Source organism: Aythya marila (genome assembly GCF_965140915.1).
Source record: "Aythya marila genome assembly, chromosome: 3".
In the NCBI taxonomy this organism is placed as follows: domain Eukaryota; kingdom Metazoa; phylum Chordata; class Aves; order Anseriformes; family Anatidae; genus Aythya; species Aythya marila.
The window spans coordinates 84,652,645-84,673,607 of NC_139044.1; the positions used below are offsets into that span (position 1 = coordinate 84,652,645).

The window sequence follows — 20,963 nt, forward strand, 5'->3', positions numbered from 1 at the left end:
GCCCATACCCCCAGTTTGAAACTATTAAATATCTTAATGTCTTTCAGTTAGTTAAAATTCACTCTTGCACCAGAAAAGCAACTCAGTGACAGCAGTCTGATCAAGCCGCTAATAACCATGTGCAAAAACCAGTTCAGTATACTTCAGTGCTTAGTGTTAATACCTCCAAAATTCAAAGAAAGTGATTTCTGACCATTGTGAATCCTGACAGATTTCAAAATTTGAAAGCATACTGGATTTGCAACACAGTAATATTTTTAACAAAACCTATTTTATTCATATTATTCTTTAGTACAGTACTGATGCTTCCACCATGCCATTTATCCACCAGAGCAACAGCTCAAGTACTGTGTGACAGTCACCTACCAGACTTGTAACTGATTGTTCATCTAAACAGTGCTTATTCCCTTAGTTATGGTCAGACCTGGACACAAGAGGCATTTATTTAGTGGCAAAAGATAGAACAGCACAAAACCCTGCGTTGACATCATAGGAGATACTTTAAGGCAGTTGCAGGTTTTACATGTCCACCAACTGGTGTTTTAGGAAGTTTCTTCTTTTACTTTCAGGGGATGAGAAGCTTGAAGAGTCTTGTCCAAGTTTGTTATCCAGACACTGTAGTGCTTTGTAACAAAGACCACAATCACCAGCTAGGAATTCTCATTGTTCTATCCAAGTAGCATACAGATTTATTGTACATACATTTTTACATTTACATTTAAGAATGTGAACTTCTGCTGAGTGTCCTTTTAAAAAAAAAGCTAGCAGCACAAAACATTCTTTTGAACAGACCAGATAATCTGTTGCATCCTGAGCATCAGTACATCACTTTGTTGTCCATGATTTTTGACTCCCAGGTTTTGCAAACGCTGATACATCGAGATTTTTACCACTGTTGCATTGTTCATATAAAGTCTGAAAGTTAATGAGAACACAGGTATTCAGGTAAGCACAGCTATTTCACAAACAGACAAATTAAATCTTTTTTTAACAAATGTTATCACTTGAAGTAACTTACCACACCTGAAGTGTTATGAACTCTGTACTAGAACTTACTAGAAATGAGCCAATAAAGATATACTGAAGATAATGCTTAATCATACCAGTTGTAATGCAAAGTAGTGCCTAAAACACATGCTGACTTAACAGCATAAGCAAAGGTACAGAGCTTCTGAAGTCCGCAGAAAATAAACAAGATTTTACTCCATTAACTGTCTGATGTAGAAATAGCAGCATGGAAGAGGTATTTGCATAGTCGGTGTAAGCAAGCAGGTTTTATATCAGGAAATCAAGAAAACTAGTGGCCACAAACATAGCCACAACACAATGGTGTTAAAAGGATAATTTGTTTACACCCATGAAACACTCAGGCCTGACTAGCAGTGATCCATGAATGGAAGAACCATCTATAGCTACAAAAAAAAAAAACTTCTATAAGGCACAAACTTCTATAAGGCACCCAAGGACTTGAAATAAGACCTCATTCCTGTCCTTACTTCTGCCTTTCATACAAAGATCACAAGTTTGTGGATATCTCTAACAAACAGGGAATTCAGGTAGGACAAGTGAAAGATTCCATACCCTTACTACCTGCATAAAGGAAGATTAAATGTAAGCCATCTAGAATTACACAAGTGATCTTCCAGTGGAAAAAGGATCCTTGCTTCAGTTTTTCTAGTTAAGACAGTTTTCCTTAAATATAGGAAGTATTTACACTTCAGATTCACTTCACACATGCTGCACTTTCTTTATGAATACTGGACTTGCTTTCCTATCCACAAAAGCAGCTTTGCATTCCATCTCAACTTATTCTGAGTTTGACCAATACCACCTCTTCTGATCCCAAGTCTAGAGGCTAGGATCATAATACCTCAGAGATGCTAATTTACATATACAGAAGTAGCAACAGTTCAACTCCCAGAAATTACACTGGGTTCCAAAAGCTTGCACAACAGACAGATCAATTTAAGTCATTTCTCCATAGCATGACTCTCCCCGCAGTTTCTGACTTTGCCAGCTTAAAGGCAAAGCAGCACAGTAAGGACTGTTCTGGAGAGGGCCAGAGTTGTGGATGCTAAAAATGGAGATGTACAGATTTACTGGAAGGTGTGGGGAAGGAGAGTTAGCCAAGATTACCACCACCTTTTCAACCAACCCCTCCTATTCCAGGAGAGAAGGAGAGTTCCTGAACACTTGCAAACAAAAGTACTACTCTGTGCTGTTTTCGCAGCAGTTGTTAAAAGTCCAGCATATTTATCCCTTCCGCTGTCACCACCAAACATTTCGCTTTTTCTGCATCAAGATGTACGACCATACAAAATAGAAAAGCAAATTTACTTACCCTAGCAGCTCTGGAAATAGAGTTAGGAGAATTTAAGCCAACAAGTTGGCCAAGGATACGCTTTACTTCTTCTGTTCCTTTTGCACTTGGAACACCTACAGTTAATTTGAAGTTATATTAAAAGTTGTATACAGTTACATAAAATTAATAGCAAAATTTCTAAGAATCATGCAGGTCAGTTTTGAAATTAACAGTTTAAAGATGAAAATGTTTAAATGTAATTTAAGTAAAGTCTATTCCACATTATACATGGTATTAAAATATATTGTTATTCTAGTAATTGGAAGGTAAATATATAACAAAGTATTTTTTCTTAAACAGAATTATGTTATTTCATAGAAAATAATTTAAAGATGTACCTGTTTGACTGTGGGTTTGAATTTGGACATAGGGATGTACCAGCAACTCTGAAACTGATATTCTCTGTTTAGGATTTCTTATTAAACAGCACTGCAAATGAAAAAAAGAGGAAGAACTTGGTTTTGTCTACCAACAGGTTTCCTAAGAATTAAAATTGTGGATAATTAAAGACACAGTGGGTGTATATCAGAACTTCTTACTACCAAACCACTGATTTGGAAAGACTAATAACTAAGTACTAGAACAGATGACCCTAATTACCTTCATTAGCAATTATCTTCACAGAGTAAAGTTTAGCATCCTGTTTCACTTTGGCAAAAACATTGGAAGAGGTAAAGATCAGAACCTACAATATTTTTCTTCTGAAAAGTCAGAGGATGAATGTTTCTGGATTTCAGTTTGCTCCCTCCTGAGCAACACAATTAAGGCTCTTGAGTAAAGGGGCAAAAAAACAGCTAAGTTTCAAATGCAGTCAAACATGCATGGTGAGGGAAGGGGGTTGAGAGTACAAATACTACTTTATTACTTGGGGTGGTTCAGCCAAAGGAGTTAGACTGCTTTCAGTGTTCACTTACTTGCTACTTATCTGAAAATAGACATTTACTACAGAAACCACGAGATAGCTCTAGTTTTAGTAAGTCTTTTGTAACAAGGGCTGTTACTACAATCGGCACTGAACATTTATTTGCAAGACAAGTTCCTCAAATACAACTCATTTATTCAATTTAAAGAAAATATGCTTTATTTAAAGGTGCCATTTTATGAATCAAAATTAATCTTCAGGGACAATTAATTACCTTTAGCACATCTTGAAGATCTTTCTCAGCAATATCTGGGAATTCTATTTCATGATGAGGATCAACAATAGCATACAGTTTTTTACGTGTATTTGTTATATGCTGAAATGGAGTCTTTCCATACGTCATACAATACAAAATGCATCCCAATGACCACACATCACTTTTTGGACTTATCTAATAAAAAAGAAAAAAACCCACAAGATTTCTTCCTCACAGAACAGTCAGTCCATCATGCAAGTATACAGTCATTTTACTTAACAGCAGTTCTTTTACACTGAATAACAAATCTTGGCAGCTACCACACAATTGCCAGCAGTGTACCACTAATACTGTGCTATAACGTGGCTTCTTTCACTTATATTCAATTAATTTAAAAAATTATATTTCAACTTCAACAACTTAAAACAAAAGCCCTTAATAAGTTGATTATCAGGATTCTATTTGGGTTTACCCGCAAAGCCAAAATCAAAGTATACTGAATTAATTCAATTCACAAACTAGTAAGACATATGTATGCATGTCCTGCTCTTCTAGGCTTAAGGGATTCAGTCCATATTTCAACCACCACACCTGGGATGTTCTTTACAGGAGCATTTCTACTCCTCTTACTAAAACTGAAGCACTCCTAAGAAAAGAACGTAAGGTTGAGGGGCAGGTAGAAGAGAAGGGATGTGGGGAAGGAGACTGTCTGATTTAGCAGCACAAAAGATTTTTGCTAAAGTGAGCTGAGCTCCAGAACAACCCTGAACTTCACGTACAAATTTCTAAAAATTTACAGGTAAATTTTAAAAGGCAAAGGCTATCAACCTTAATAAAACTAGTTGTTTTATAAACTTTCATTTATAGAACATTGTTCTAGATTTAGAAAGATGAGATTGTGTTTCCCTACATATTTCTATTCAACTGTACTACATAAAAATACTTGCTCTCTTGCTCTAGCTGTTAAAAAGTCGCAACCTGAGATTGTATGTATGCATGTACATGACTTCTTGTTTTGTGGTTTTTTAAATTTCCACAAAATTATGTGCTCTTTAATTGAAATTTGACTGTCAATGTGAAATTGCTTTCCTCAAGTATTCTTAGCATTCACATTCCAAAGCCCTGAAGTTAAATATGAAGTACTAAAGTATGCAGTACTCTAATACAGACAAGTCAACAGGATATACAGAACTGAGCAATAGGTCCCCCAAAATACTAGACTGTCGTATCTTTTAAAATGCCTCATTAGGTATCACTCATCTCCTGCCAAACTGCCACTCAACTCACAGGTATTACTGCATCTTGAATCCTGTATCACTGTCATACCTTCTTGTTTAAGCAAATATGTGCTTTATAGCACAGAAGTTTCCTTGCTTTCATGAAGAGATTTCAAAGCAGGAGTTATTTGTGCAGAATGCTAAAATGTAGCTGTGGAGAAGCTAGCAATAGCATATTGAGCTCCACCAATTTTGGGCTATTTTTGGAATAAAGCCAAAACAGAAGGCTATGAGCAGCACAAAAGGCAGTGTGAGTAAGGAGTGATTGTCTTAATTGATCTTGTGGGACACCCTGCCAGAAACATCCACCTAAAAGCTTTAGCCTAGTGTTATTTCACTGGAAAGAATTTGTCAGAGGTATAACACACATTTCTAACACCTGCTGCATCAAGACAGCCAAGTATCAATATTCAGATAAAATGCTAAAATCTTCAGCTACATACTACACTGCTTGTCCTTTCAGAAACACCAGTGCTCACATTAGCTTTCTGACACCAGGATATGGAATAGCTGAGGTTTCTAATTTATCACACACAGGAGCAAAAGCAGAGACGCATCTCCACATGCAGATTGCAACAGAGGAAACTGTGTTAGAGACAATTGGTTCTCTAACAGAACATTTTAAGCTGTAAAGCAGGAAAAGGAAAGAAGCCTCAGGCACTTTTATCGGTGTTCTTTCAAGGTTAGGTACAAGGAATCATTCCAAAATGAATCAATAAAAGCACTGAACACATCACTAAGCCAAAGATAAAGTATATGGAAACCTAGGTGCAAAAAAAATCCACAGCCAAAAATATGAAGAATTAACAGAATAAATAGTCATTTTTAAAAAAGCTTCTGCACTGCAAGTGGTTTTAGTAGCTGTCAGAAAACAAAGCCATCAATAAATTAAACTCAAACCTCAGAACACAGAGCACAATAAATCAAACCACAAAGTTTGATTAAGATCTATTATCACCAATGAATGCCATTCACATCAATAACATAGGAAGACTGGGTGGTTCTGTGTGGAGCCAGGAGTTGGACTCCTTGTGGATGCCTTCCAATTTGGGATATTCCGTGAATCTATGAAGTCTGTATCTGTCCTGTATTCTATATCTGTCCTGTATTCAATTTCTATCAATTCAGCACTTTTCTAAACGTTATCTGTAAAATGCTTCTAGGTAGTTGAGAATAAATACCTAACCTTCAACCTCTGCCTACCACCATGCTGAAACAGATTTCTTCATGTTCTAGTTTCAGCAGAATTTTGAAAAAAAAGTCTTAAGACATACGCCTGAGTTACTTCTTAACATAAGGACAGCAAGAGGAAAAAAGACCATATGTTACCTTAGACTGAGACTTCCCATTTTCTCCATAGGAAGATGACATATCTTGTATTGCTTCAGGAGGCATGTAATTCATTGTGCCAACCTAGTCAAAGTAGAAAAATATTTCTTACTGTACATGAAGCATGCACTTAATTTTCTTACTTGCTAAGTTAGATTTTGGTCTTAAAGTACTGAAAAGCATCCTGAAAGTTTGTCTGTGAAGGCTACTGTTACTCTGTTCAACTAAAACATTGAAAACCCCATATATATTCATTAACTTTAAAGCATGAATTGAAGTTGCTATATTAACATGATCAACAAATACTACAGCAGTGTACAGGGAGATGGCACATCAATTTTCCTTCAGTATTTCACCTGAGAGTCTTTAACGATGCTTGTCACATCTGGCTGCATTTGGTTCGCAATGCCAAAGTCAATCAGCTTTAACATTCCATCAACTATCAGAAAGTTTGCTGGTTTCAGATCACTGTGAATAATACCTGTCAAATAGAGTTTAAAGTCAATCCAAGGTGCTCCTAGTATGGTTATTTATTACCCACACCTTTGCACAGAGAATAACCTCTACCTGGCTAAAACTAAATTGTTCTTTGCAGATTTCATTTAGTAACAAATCTGGGTATCTTTTATCAATGGTTAGACTTGCATAAGTTCATAGTTTGACGTATTACTTATCCAATTCTGCAGTAATCCTGAAATAACTCCATAAGACTCAAGTTGCACAGTTTCTCTCAGTTAGGGATAGGCCCTCCAGCTTATGCTGTTTGTGCATAGCCATGCACATAGATGCTGAAAAAGTCAGCATTCTAGCTTCAGATTCTTGGAGCTTTCTTTTTCCAGTGACATGGACAGCAGCTGTCTTGCAACCTTCATTTCTCCCACTAAGAAACTAAAATAGTACACTACTTGTTTTACAGTAATAGCTTGAATCCAGATGTAAAATATACAGAAAAATCAGGAAAGTAGACTGAAAAAAATCTGAAAAGTAGTGAAAACAGAAAATAGTGAAAGCAGAAATCTGAGAAACCAAGACAAAAACCAGGAACAGAAACAAAATGGGGATGAAAAAGAATAGGTTTCAGTCCTACAGCCTGCATCATATCTACAGACATGAAAACACAGATGGAAAAAAAATATTTCTTTGTAGTTGTGTTGTTGCTCATTAGGCACACTGACATACTGAACTGTTGTGGATCAGTTCAGAGGTGTTATATTTCATTTTTTTTTCCTTAAATAATTAGCTAAGCAGGTACTTGAAGGAAAAAAAGACAAGGAGACTGCTTAGTCCAACGTTCTCTGCTTCCTTGATTTCAAAAGGTACCATTCACTGAGGTTTACCTATGACGCGTCTTTCACAAACCCTGATGACATCATGAATTTTGATCATTCTTATCCATAAAGTCAACTTATCCCTCTTTATATTTTGTAAAGTCTCCACTACATTACACAAACAGAATACAGATGCATACACTTCAGTTATATGGTTAAGGATGAAAGGAAGCATCAAAACATACAAGAGATGAAAAAGCTGAAACATATCAGAAGTGAAAAATAAGAGGTGAAAGCTGAAACATTGTGTTTAAATAAAGATGACAAATCTGTGCAGAAGCTGTCATTAGCATCAAAGCTTCTTTGGATAGGATAAGTAGTCTGAATTTCAGTTTAATGAAGAAAAAAGTGTCAGGAGCATATAATGTAGTGCAATACAGAATAGATGATTTTCTGGCTGTTGCAAAGAAATAGCAAGTTTTTAGTAACAGCAATACTCAAAGATCCCTTTGATCTACCTAAAGTGAGTCTACCCTGATATTGAGACATTCATCTTTTGTTTCATTATCACAACACAGTAAATACTGTCTTCAAAGATCACTAGGCTTACGCCAAAGCAGAGCAGTATCACCTCCAAAATTCAAACATTATCTCTGCCATATAACCCATACAAATACCTAGAATTATTTAAGAGTACCATGCTCATGAATGGTGTGAACAGCTTCCAACATGTTTTTCCAATAGCTCTTCCTTTCCAATGGATCAATGTTTTTTTTCTTTTTCAGCCAGCTATTGAGATCGATATTTCCACACTCCATTACCATGTAGATATGGTCATCAGTAATCTCACTAAAACAAAAATAAACGTTAAAATTCAAGGCAGCTTTTTTGTATCAAGCAGTATTGATTTAATAAAATATGAATTTACTCACTAGTTATAAAGACGAATTATCTTATCACTATGCTGCTGCAGTTTGCTCAAATGAGCAATTTCATTCTTATAGCTGTCAACAGTCTGTTGATCAGCTTCTTCTAGGTTCACATATTTGACTGCATACAGCTGCTTCTTTTCATTCAGTACTTGAAACACCTGCAAAACAGTTAAATCAGTGTTAGGATTGAATGAAGTTACTTTATGGTCCTTCATTTCAACAGAGCCAGAGTGCCAAAGGAAAAGCGTACCTTTTCAAAAGGAAGAAGCAACACAGCAAACTTAAGAAATTCCTACCTGTTTACTGAAATTGAGGCTTTTGAAGTCAGCCATAACTGTTCTTCATGATGATTTGAAGTAAGAAGCCATCAGTTACAACAGAAACAACCACCAAATCATCTTGGTACCACACTGTATTTTAGTAGTTATATTTGATTACAAACCTGAAGTGTTCCAAAGATAAATACGCGGAATAACACCTCTCAGTGATAAGGTTTTAACCTGCCACTGCCCATTCATTTCAGTACACCAAGATGATTTGGAGATTAGACCACAACACAAAAGGCTGAGAACATTGGGTCCATGCGAAAGGCTAAAGGGAATCACTGTTGACTTCAGCTAATTAAAACGAAGGCAAGAAAAAGAACTCTTGAACAATCCAAGCATGGAAGGCAATAAATAAACACTGCTAACTTCAGTGAAAATTCCAGTTAGATACCAGAAGACTTTTTCACCATGCATGTAACTACTAGTGCATAAGTGAGTGACTAGGTCTATAAGGATAATAGATCTTACCTTACTTGAGCCTCCACTACCTATTTGCTTCAATATTGTATAAACTTTTCCTTTGATGGCAATGCATTCATGTGCAGGTATAGAAGCTGAAACCTGTGTATATACAGAAGAGTTAAAAAGAAAGAAGTTATTGGTGCAGCAGAACTTGGTAGCGCTCTACTTCTGTCAAGTTACTATGATTTGTAACTATCAAGTTTTACTATGATTACTAAGTTTGCATTGATCAGGTAGACCAAGACAAGTGCACAAAAGCCAAACCTTAAATCTGTTCGTATACTAAGAGCAAAAGATCACCACAGCAGAAATATTTGTATAATGGCCATCACAAGCTTACTAGGAAGCAAGATTTCACAAGCTTGTCTATCAACACATTGAGTATAAGGCCTCGAAAAAGCCTTAGAAAACTTTCTAGACTGCAGAATAAGTGTCATACTAAAATCACTGTACTCCTGAAAACCAAATGCAATTATCTTTGCTCAAGAGTAATTCTACCAAGAGTTACTATTTAAGTCCACCACACTTGCAGAAGTATTGCCTTTTTTGTTTCACATTTTCATTTTAGACCACCCACCTAACTAGGATTACCTAGTGTATTAAGAAACACATCTGCAGGGAAAACATGCTATACCCATGCTCCACAGCAATTTCCAGGGAAGTGGAACCTAAACTGTCTCTTAAGCACTCATACAATCCAAATTAGGAAACATCTGTTTGCCCAGTGCCAGAATAAAGCATGGTTATGATCACCACAGGAAGAAGTCAGTGGTAATGTTGATAGTGTGATTTTATTGAGCACAGTAATGCTCTTAAGATTGAAGACACTTGCTGTACCAGGACAGATAGGAAAACCTGAGGCCACAAATCCTATTCCCCAGGACAGCCTAACCAGGCTACAGTCTGAAATGACACTGTACCTCCCTCTTCCTGCACAAGAGAGACTGGCTTCAAAGCAACTGAAGGAACTGCAGGGACAGAGCTAGCCTGATTATGGCCCACGATAATGGGCCGGGCTGATATCTTTTCTAGATACAACTTACTCATTCTAGATTGAGAGGTCAGTAGCTGAAATGTACACAACTGCACTGAAGATCCAGAACCAAGTACTTTACCCAAGGTTGGAGACTGTCCTCAGTGTCTTGCAGTTTACATTCCCCTTTTGGGCACCAACATCCTGCCTTCCTTTATAAATCCACAAGGATAGAAAGTGATCACAATCTAGATCACCTAGAGTACTGGTGGCCAAGGCCATTTCTGGGAAATGGTTTCAAAAACCCTTGCAGGTAAGAAGGGCTTACAACCTACTCTCACTAGACGAACTGTAAATACTCAGGTATTCTGGATAGAATAGCCATTTTTCCCATGTAGATCCATCATTTTTATGCCAGCTAAAGGAGCCATGTGTTTTGCCCCTGCTGTAGCTATACCAAGCTGTAAAAACAGCCACAAAATTAAACATTAAATCCTCTGGGGGACTAGGCTTAAACTTCCTACCATTCTGCCTATAACTGGAAAGATTCCTATCAAGATGTGCAACCCACAGGTACTCTATTTTAATACTATTTCATGCCAATATAAATGCAGAGTTTGAAATCTAGCAAAAGGAAAAATAATGTAATTCTTCACTGTCTTTCCTCCCACAAATGTTTATGGTTTCTGACACACACCGCTTTTGGGGTACTCCACTGTAGTGGGTAGTATAGCAGAACAAACTAGTGATTCTAGCTCCTACCCCTGTCATGAAGTCAGGTCTGCAATAAAAGGTTTATATTTGAGAGAAGTACTTCAGGATTTTGACACAACTGAATTGTTTTTTTAAGAGCTGACTTATTTCACTGAAATTCAGGCATACATATGAAGACAGTTACTTGCAGAATAAGCTAAAGACACTGATTTCCATTACTCACCCACAAATATGAGTACCAATTTTTAGTGTAAATATATATATAGACACACCCTAAAAGAAGTTTCCAATGACAATACATGCTGAACAGTTTAGGTGCATAAGAGCCTAAAATTGTTACCTGCAAGCCCATCTGATTTTGAAATGTAGTTGCTGGAGTATGTGGTAGGAAATATGGGAGCTGGCTGTAAGGAGTAGAAATTTGGTATCCTGGTGAAAAGTTGTTCTTTACAACTGGCGTTCTGAAACTGAAAAGAAGTCATTGTGAAGAATATCTGCATCTAGTTGTACTTTTTGAAGTGAAATTTTCTAACACTCAAGAAGCAATGAAGATTTCGGCTTAAAGTTAAACCTAATCTACCAGCAAATTCCCAAGCCTCTGCTGTATTTGCCAATTAGCATTAAGACCTCTTCAACTTTTACTTACAAGTCCTTATAACTATAACAGGAAACATAGGTGGCTCTCCCTATAAGCTTGACAATGAAAGCACCATACAACTGGAAGGACTGCTTGTAGGACATTATGAGAATTCGCATTCTTTAGCTGAGCTAAAGAATTTGCATTCTTTAGATGAGCTACTGCTCTTTCTTCAAGACATTTTTGGATGAAACTTTAAGCTAAAGTGAGACAAGCTTCATTACAGTCATGAGAATGAGAGGTTTATCTACTTCATGCTATTAGACAGCATAGAACTTATATTTAATAAAACTGAAGATTGCAAGAAAACCTTGACACTTTTTGATTTGTTCCCTTAGTGTCTACCATATATATAATTATATTACAAGATACACTTTTCCCATTGTTTCACTCATTAAAGGCACAGGATGAATCATATGCCTCACTACTAAGTACTTAAAAACATACAGATGGTTCCAGGTCTGTTTGAACCTCGAATGCAAAGCCATTAATTTCTCAAATGCTTTGTAGGTTTTTACAATACTAATTTAGGGATTCAGCAGTGTGAATTTATTTGAAGTAACCTAGGCCAAAACATCATTTCGGTATTTACAGACTCAAAATTGACACAATCAAAATTGGCACAAGTTAAGATCAGAACTGAAAAATAACTTTGTGTACCTAGCACTTATTATGTAGGGAATAAAGTGACAAACTTCATTTTTCAGTAGTTCATTACAGCCAAAGCACAGCTCTTACTGAACACAAAAGTACTCAATTCCACTTACTTGCTATCACCATCATACATACTGTGTACAGTGAGTTTGATTTCCAAAAGTTTCCATATTATCAAAGTGTGGAAGAATGAACAATCTATTTGAGGATTACTTTTTACCAAGCTACATCATGAAATGATGTGCTTCACTTGCTACAAACATTCCAACTTCACACCAAGAGTTGGAAGCAACCAGGAGTCCCTTTTGCTATCTAAGCAAGAAACTTTAAAAAACTATTAAAAATCACTGAAGTAGTTGCAGAGATAGAACTGCAGTCTATAATTACAAAGCTCCAAGTAGCAGCTTACCACTCCATGTAATCAGATGTGGTGCTTGGTGTTCCACAAACATACAATGGATCATTCTTCTTAGAAGCAGTATCTGGTGGTGACAGTCTTCTTGAAATGGGATGAAGAGATTGTTCAAGACTTGACCGTTTTTCCTAAAAAAACAAAACAAAAAAAAAAAAACAAGGAGCCACACAAGGAGCCACAATGAAGACTTTTTCCCCAATATGTGAAGTCTGCTGCAACTAGAAAACCACTACATGTTCTTGTTACTTTACCTCTCTATAAGAGCTTTTCTGCATCACTTCTTGAGTTGGCCATTTGTTTCTGGAGTTAACACAGTTCAGTTTTATTTGATCCAATTGCTTTCTGTAGTTTTCAGCAGAACTGAATTCTTGCTGTTGACTCTCTACGCTCATTGGCTCTGGTTTCTTCAATTCTTGATTCTGGACTTTATTTTCTGAATAAATCGGATAATTAAAAAGACAACATTCAGTATTTGAAGTTATTTCTGACAGATTTACCTCAGTTTCTGAAGTTTCACTTCATTTTTCTACATCACAATAAATGAGTACCATTGACTTACCAGAAGCTGACACCTTCCACAGCAATAGTTACTTAAGGCATTAGTGCAGTCTTCAGGGTTGATAATTCAACTCAATGTAGTAACATGGTAACTTTAAAGTGTTAGGGTACTACTACAACAGTAACACAAATAGAACTGTTTTCATCACCAATACACAGAGGAAGACCATATTTATCAGTTGTGCTACAACACCCTGGGACATCCTGAGCAGGTTTATAAAGTGTTTAAGATAAGCTTGTTGCAATACTTCAAATTAGAAGTCTGTTGCCTGTGACAACAGGCAACCTATAATCCAGCGTGATTACTGAAGCCAAAGGCACAAAGGGACAAGGCACACAGTTTCAGATCCTTTTGCAGAGATAACAGGACACTGAACTGCAGCAAAGCAGGCTGCAAATAGCACAGCTTAAGAGTGTTTTCTTCACCTGCTTGTGAAGAGACTACAACCTAACAGGTAAAACCAAAAGTAAGGCAAAAAAAGCCTGACCAAAGCATAAGTAATTCAGACAGCACAATCTTGATAGAGATATTATCTTATGTATAAAGAACAGCAGATAAAAACACCTGGAGTTTCACATACTAATTGGTAAACAGGATAGAAAGCAGAAAGTGCTGAAAGCAACAGATGACATAGACATTCTGTGTTCACAGGAAATGGTGGAGGGTGCTTTGGACTTTTTCCCCCCTCTCAAAGCAGATGACTGAGGCTGTTTCTTTTAAGCTTACTTCAGACAAAATAGTTTCAACAAACTGCAGCAAAAGAAATTAGAGCTATATCATCTAGAGGGTAAGCTACGAGCACATACTAAAAGTCACAGGAGAAGCAAGAAGCAAACTACTGTAATTTGAGTGTCCCAAAGAAAACTAAACAGATGACACTCCAGAAACATTAATCCTTCGTTTGAATTGCTCTCAGCCAACATACACTTTTCCTGTATAAGCAATCATTAACCGATATGCTGGCAGCCTTGTTCTTCACTCAGGCAAGTCTTAATTTGAAACATCACATTGGTGCAATTTCAGTACCAATTTACATTATGTATATCATAAGAGCTAAGGACATTGTGAATTAGCTCTAACCATCATCATTTTACACCAAACCCAGCCCTACACACACAGGATGGCTACATTTGACTTTTGAAGTTCTTGCAAAATTTTTTTTAATTACTTCCACAGGCACCCAAAAGGCAAATTTTAATTAAATGATTAAACGCTCCTGAATTCCAGGCTGAACAGTTTTCACTTCTGAAGAATATTTGCTTTATCAATGCATTTTTAAAATGCAGAACAGTAAATTTTCAATGCTTATTCTACTTCAAAATATCATACGCTAATAGTTACCTTCTCTTTTTGTCACAGGATTTGTATCCATTTTGTTCTTGAGAGTTACAGTTGAATTGGTAGCAACTTCTAAGCTGTTCTCATCCAACATCTGCAACTGTACAGAATTTCTCTTGTAAGGACTTGGAAAGAAAGCATCTTGAAGAAAGTCAAGAGATCCCAAGCATAATGCCCAAACAACATTCTTATAATTAATGACTTGAATACCTCAGAATAAGTACATTTCAGAAAGTAGTGCATGGTACACATAATTATTACTGATCCTATTTTAAAATCCATTAATACACTGGATTTTCATCACAGATTTTATTAGAAAATATTGAGGTCTTTGTTCTCGTTTCCTTTCTGAAGGAACAGGACATGAAAATGCAAGGCAGAGCTCAAAATTATTAGAGGCCATGATTTACAGACCACTTAATGGACTTCACACAATGAACTTCATGAAAATAAATACTTCTGATGACAAAACTCATGACTATAGCTGACAAGTCCTCTAGCAGAGAGGCAGTCTTATACCCTTCTTTATAAATCATCTGACAGGTTTTTAACACACCTCCCATTACCTCTTCCATCAGATTTATTGTGCAGAGAAAGCTTTTTTAGTGTCTGATCATGGTTTTCCAGCCTGAAAGCCACAACGTATCTGTTCGCAACTGATTGCTTAGAGCAATTCTATCTTATTACTTTAATAAGCTGAAAAAAGCATTATTGTTGTCCCTTCTAACATCATAGGACATCCATGTAGGTTTCCTTATATCTAATTCAAAAAAAATACTTCAGTTACCTTTAAGTCTCCGAAGTCATATGAATCACCCCCACTAGATTTTGATTCAGATAGTGGAAAAGGTGGAATCAGGGCGGTACATTTGGAGCTGGATAATTGCCTATTGAAATAACATTGTTAGTTACACTACAGGCCAACATATGATTGCCTTTTTTCAGCCATATAAATAGATGAAGTTGTGGGAAGACTTAGGACTACAAGTTAAAAGATTAGCACATCTACTCTGATAGAGAAGTGACAAACCACAAGTCTGTAGCAATGCTACCATTATCCCATGAAGTGAAGTGACAGATTTTTGTTGTTCTCCATTGAAAACAACAATAAGCAGCAGCTAGGATTCTAAACAGTTCACTTCAAATTCAGTTTTGAAGTATTTACAGAATAATATTATGTGAAGTATCTTACCCACTGCTTTCACAGTTTCAGAATGTGCTTTAATTTACTTTTGAGAGGCTGAATAAGCAGTTTACTCTTTGGTTACATATTTGTCTCAACATAAGTTCAATTTCTATGTGGATTTAATCACACTAATAAGAGGAAGGATGTTAACATAACAGACTTGATTAGAGGGGGGGAAAGCAATTTTCCCCCCTTTTACTTTCAAGCTATGCTAAGCTCAGAGCATGTAGCAAAGTGCTGTTTAAAATGGCAGATCCTTCCACTGCTGAACAGCTATTCACATTAGAATCAGCATAACTACCTTTCTTTAATCTCCATTGTTATGAAAGGTTGTTTATAACATTGGTTAAAAGCGAGGATTTACAAATATTTCGGAAGCTAGGAATGTCTCCATTTGTGTATTCACTTCCTAAAATAGAAATATTTTCAACAAAAAAATATTTTTGCCTTAGTCTCTACCTCCTTTGGAGGCTATTCATTTGCTAGAACAAAGTTGATCTTTCCATACTCTTATACAAATAATCTCAGTAGTAAGGTAGGAAGGTTAATGCAATACCTCTTGCAGTTATGACTTGTCAGTCATCTTTAGACTAATTTTAACATTAACACCTGATATTTACATTGTCCAATAAAAACCATTCTACTGAAAAAAATTAAAACCTGTTGTAACACCCAATAATCATACCTCTTCATAACGCTAGCTGTAAGTGGGACATCTGTCTTCACAGCATCATCAGCATCAGCTACTAGTTTAACAGGAACCCTCCCAAAAGGACAGGCCTAAGAGCAAATTGGAAGTTATCAGATGTGTAAAGAATGAAAAGCTTAAGATTTCAGAAAATTGTTGCATGTTCTACCTGGTTATATTTGTTCAGTGGTCTTAATGGATTGTGGAAGTTAACTGTACCATCAAGTTCTTGTGATTTCTCTTCCCTAAGGCAACAAAAAATAACAGTAGTATGTGTGGTTTTCTTTTTTTAAATGAAATTTGAAGAAATTAAAAAAAAAAAAAAAAAAAAATCAAGCCATTACCCAAGCAGAGTTCTAATAACACTAGAAGAATTTTCAGCCGAATTTCTTTTTATAATTCTGTGATTTCCAGGTATGCTCTGAAGTCCAGACTCCTGTACACTTGATACTGTAGGTAAATTAGTTAGAATTATTCAGATAGTACTACAGATGGCATTTATTTCTAAAAAACATTCTTTCATAACAACTTGAGTAATACATATATTTGCAGTAACCACAATAACCTAGTATCAATATTACAACACGGTTTTCTACTGACCTAGGCAGACATTTCCTACAATTATAGAACAATTCCGATGTTAAGAAAAGACTTACAATCAGAAGAAGCTATCTAGGGCAGGCACAAAATGGTCTGCAACAGCTACAAAAAATACATTAAGCTGCTTGTTTTCTTATACAACTTAGTTATATGTAGTTGTAAACTATATTTAAACATGAAAATGGAGATTCCATATATCCAAAGACCATCTAAGCAATTTAAGTTTCAGCGCAAACCCCTCAATCTTATGCAGAAGGACGAAAATAAGTACCAAAACAGTGGTTTTAGTACAACACAGGAGTGAGGTAGAAACACTGGCTTTAAGAGCAAGCTGAACACCTAAAGCTACATTCCGAGAATAAACCTGAACTCCAAATATTTCACTCCGTACATTTCTAGAAACCACTTACATCAATATACTAAACTACTCAAATATTTAAAAGATAAGTACCATAACACAGAATATAGTTCTCAAAGTTTTTGTTTAATATTCACGTTGACCACTTCTTTGACTTTGCAGTTTATCAGTCCACTACCATCACCTCCATAACATCCCCCACACGAACTTTTCCATATACAAAGGTTTTCTTGCCCAAGCTTACCAATGGATTCACATTCAGTTGGTGACCTGCAATACTTAGAAGCTGTCTCAAACTGTAATTCCTTCAGTCTTGTACTATTCAGGACCTACTTTTAGTACTGACTTTTTCCCCCCCAATTAAATGTTTGATTGCACTCAGCATGTCAAAGACCTTATACTGCTGTATATGAAAGAGAAGGGGAGAAGTAATTTAACCGAAGTCTGTAGACTTGCAGTTTTTGTATTTGCATTATTACACTATAACTGCATATCTCTCTTGTCAAAAGCTTCCTGAACAATCTTATGAGGCTATGAAGAAATGCATTTACGTAGTATTTCTGTTTTCAAACAAACAGCTTTCAAAAGCAGCTCTTTATATGAAAAGATGAAACAGAACTAAATGACTTCTCCATTACAAACCAAAAATGCCCAGTGACAGTCAGGAACATCCTTTGCAGAATTACAGTTTGCCTTCGTATGGCTCCTGAGAAGAGCTGGAACCATGTAAGGAAGGAATAAGATGGAGAATACGTAGAGAGACAACTGGTCACTAGGCAATAACAGATTTTGAGTTTGTATCTAGGAAGGACAAACAGTGGAATATATATTTTTTGATTTAGCATTACAACATGCATAAACTCAATTACAATTGTAAAAGTTTGCAATTACCTGCAAAGTTCTCTTTCTCCTCATCTGAAAGCAACTGCTGTTTTTGTGAATTCAAGTTTTGTAGAGCCATTTCCAACATTTCTAGTGGAACAGCAGAGCACTCCACAGCTTTTTGAAGGAGCTGCTTACACTTCTTCACATGCCCTAGGTAGCAAGGACCACAGAATTAAAACTCAAGCAAATAAAAGCAATTTTACTGTGGTAACACTTTTTTTTTTTGGAAGACATGATCATGCTCATGCTGCTTTATAGTCACTTTCCATCATTCTCTGAAGCCGTTGGATATCTAAGGGGGAAGAGCATAATGAACATTTTCAGGATACTGCCTGGAAGCAGTTAAACAGATCACATAAGCTAGTTTTTCCACACGAAATTGAGCACGGAGTCACAAAACGTTTTGACTTCATGTAACTACATTCTTAGCAGTTGCTTAGTGTTATAAGAACCACAAGGAAATAACACATCACTAGGTTTTTTTCCCCTGTATCACAAGCAAGGAAAGAAGAGTTTTACAAATTTGCATTTACATCTGACCAGATACCAAATTTGTTATGCATTATAAAACACCTTTAATGCACTTTGTAGGAATCAAGGTTAAAGCAGCTGTTAAACCAAACATTGTCACTCTAGAAGGCACTACAATTAAGGAAGTGTGAAAAAGGACAGTGACTTTGCCTGCTTTTGCTTCACTTTTGACTGGGTGCGTTAACAAGAGTTTTGTACGTTACTACTTGCCATAAGCAGAGATGAGAGAACTGGTGGGGCTATGGTTTAACAAGACACTCAAAACATTCAGTTTGCATATATAAGCTTATACACACAGCTATGAAAAATAAGTCAAATAAGGAGAAAAATATACTGTGACCAAAATATTTCCCTTGATTTCTGTTCAGCGAGTACCAAACTGAAGCAGCACTGTTGCAGTTATTAACATTCAGCTGTATATTAAAGTTCCAAAAATCCTTCCTCCTCATTTCCAGAACAGCAAAATGTGAAGCTCTTACAGGTGCCCCACGTCTACTTAAAAGATACAGATAGATAATATTTGAAAGCTCCATGTCTTTAGCACTCACAACTCCACCGGTAACTGAAGGTGGATGTATTACTGAAAGTGGATGTCAATCTTGCCTGAAAGGCTTGAGGAGGAAACTAGATTTAAGCATAGGTTCCTAATATATTTTTAGAACAATCTGTGATGCTAGACACAGGAGCAAGGAAACGCCAAAATAAACTTCACTATGATTTCATTTAGATCTATGTTGTGCATACCCATTATTTCTTGGTTTTTAACCAAGATCAAAACCCACTTATCCCTCAAATTCTTAGCAAGAAATAGAGCTTTTTTTCCCAGCATTTAAGAACCTATAGCTAGCATTCTACCTATGGCTACAGTTAATAACCACAGTCCTTTAAAGTGACTTGTTATTCAAAAGGAGAGTAATTTTCTCCTGGCATTAAGTGCCTCATTGAATAATAAACATGACAGACACCTACATGAAAAGGCTGCTCCATTCTCCTTATTAGATGGGGGAACCCAGGCACAGAAGTAAAGCCAAATGCATCTCAGTCTGTCTACTTCACAAAAAAGCCTGGACGATCCACACCTAGGCACAACGTTTCATATACCCAAACGCAGAGTTTTAATGGCCATGAACTCTAAGCAATTCACAGCAAATCTTACTTCAAGTAGCACTATGCAAGGCACAGGAGGAAAAGAGCTCCTCATCCTATTTAAATGAAGTTTTTACTCATTTAAACAAAAAAGAATATCACCTTTATTATTCTTTCAGGTTATGAGTTACAAGCAAATCAATATTATTTCATCAACCATAATTTCAGGATTGTCACCAGAGTTTTCACTCACATTTTTGCCCAAAACAGAGAAGCAAATGTATAATTTTTCATCCTAACATAAAAGGAAAGACAAATCAATCCAGAAACAATTGGCATGCTTGCCAATGCACTGCTTAAACAGCTTTGTTGAGGAGGCAGAGCACTACACTCCTTTTTCCTTTAGCTATAGCTGGACAAGCTCTATGAAAAAAGGAACCACGCTCTTAAAAAAACAATACAAGATTCACATGTTGCAGCAGTCCTCTGTGAAGTAGGGAAACTAATGCTCTATTCACATCACCAAATGTGGAATTGACCAGCTCAGGGATACAAATCAGAGACTACATGAGAGATAAAACAAAGCCAATCATAAACGGTTTATTCCTTTGGGATTAAGGATTGCATTTCAGGTTTCTACACTTTGACAGCAAGTAGCCAGCTATGGCTTGAGCATGTTCCATAGTTACAGAGTAATTAAATTACCAAGTGATTGTGATAGGATTAATTTAGTCATTGTAATCACTAACAACATTTCTACACTTTTAGTTACACAATGGGCTTTATGATTATTGCATTTATTTAATAATCTTTGTTATTGAAGTACTACCGGTTTACCTTTATTAACATCCAATGCTCATAAGACAAATCATTAGTGTTTTGTGTTTTGTTTTTTTTTTTTTTTTTTTTTTTTTTTTAAAGTACTGTTTTGAAAGTTCAACATAAGCTGACATTAGAGCAATAGATGGTCAGATAACTGACTCATCTAAAAAACTGGAATTTCAAGTCAGATATACAAATTTGTCATCTATCTTCTGGAGCCCCCAGCACAAGAAGGATGTGGACCTGTTAGAGCAGGTCCAGAGTAGGGCCACAAAGATGGTCAAGGAGCTGGAGCACCTCTCCTATGAAGAAAGGCTGAGAGAGCTGGGGATGTTCAGCCAAGAGATAAGAAGGCTCTGAGTTGACCTCATGTTAGCTTTTCAATACTTAAAGGAGACATAAAAAGGATGGAGAAGGACTCTTTACTCAGGTAGATGATGGTA

The 20,963-nt window shown here is 36.3% G+C and overlaps 1 protein-coding gene across 2 annotated transcripts in view; it reads right to left on the reverse strand.

Annotated features, from left to right (window-relative positions):
* Positions 1-294: 294 nt before the first annotated feature.
* Positions 295-20,963, reverse strand: part of TTK (TTK protein kinase) — a 29,979-nt gene continuing 9,310 nt past the window's right edge. For both annotated transcript variants that reach the window (XM_082758090.1, XM_082758089.1), the window contains 18 exons: positions 18,088-18,231; positions 16,583-16,688; positions 16,408-16,483; positions 16,236-16,330; positions 15,152-15,251; positions 14,368-14,464; positions 12,719-12,900; positions 12,462-12,595; positions 11,102-11,228; positions 9,081-9,173; positions 8,287-8,444; positions 8,052-8,203; positions 6,443-6,567; positions 6,087-6,170; positions 3,499-3,675; positions 2,701-2,791; positions 2,342-2,436; positions 295-915 (listed from right to left, as the gene is read on the reverse strand). In XM_082758090.1, the coding sequence (XP_082614216.1) occupies positions 826-915; positions 2,342-2,436; positions 2,701-2,791; positions 3,499-3,675; positions 6,087-6,170; positions 6,443-6,567; positions 8,052-8,203; positions 8,287-8,444; positions 9,081-9,173; positions 11,102-11,228; positions 12,462-12,595; positions 12,719-12,900; positions 14,368-14,464; positions 15,152-15,251; positions 16,236-16,330; positions 16,408-16,483; positions 16,583-16,688; positions 18,088-18,231 (2,126 nt within the window). In that variant the 3' untranslated portion in view covers positions 295-825. The remainder of the gene's footprint in view (positions 916-2,341; positions 2,437-2,700; positions 2,792-3,498; positions 3,676-6,086; positions 6,171-6,442; positions 6,568-8,051; positions 8,204-8,286; positions 8,445-9,080; positions 9,174-11,101; positions 11,229-12,461; positions 12,596-12,718; positions 12,901-14,367; positions 14,465-15,151; positions 15,252-16,235; positions 16,331-16,407; positions 16,484-16,582; positions 16,689-18,087; positions 18,232-20,963) is intronic.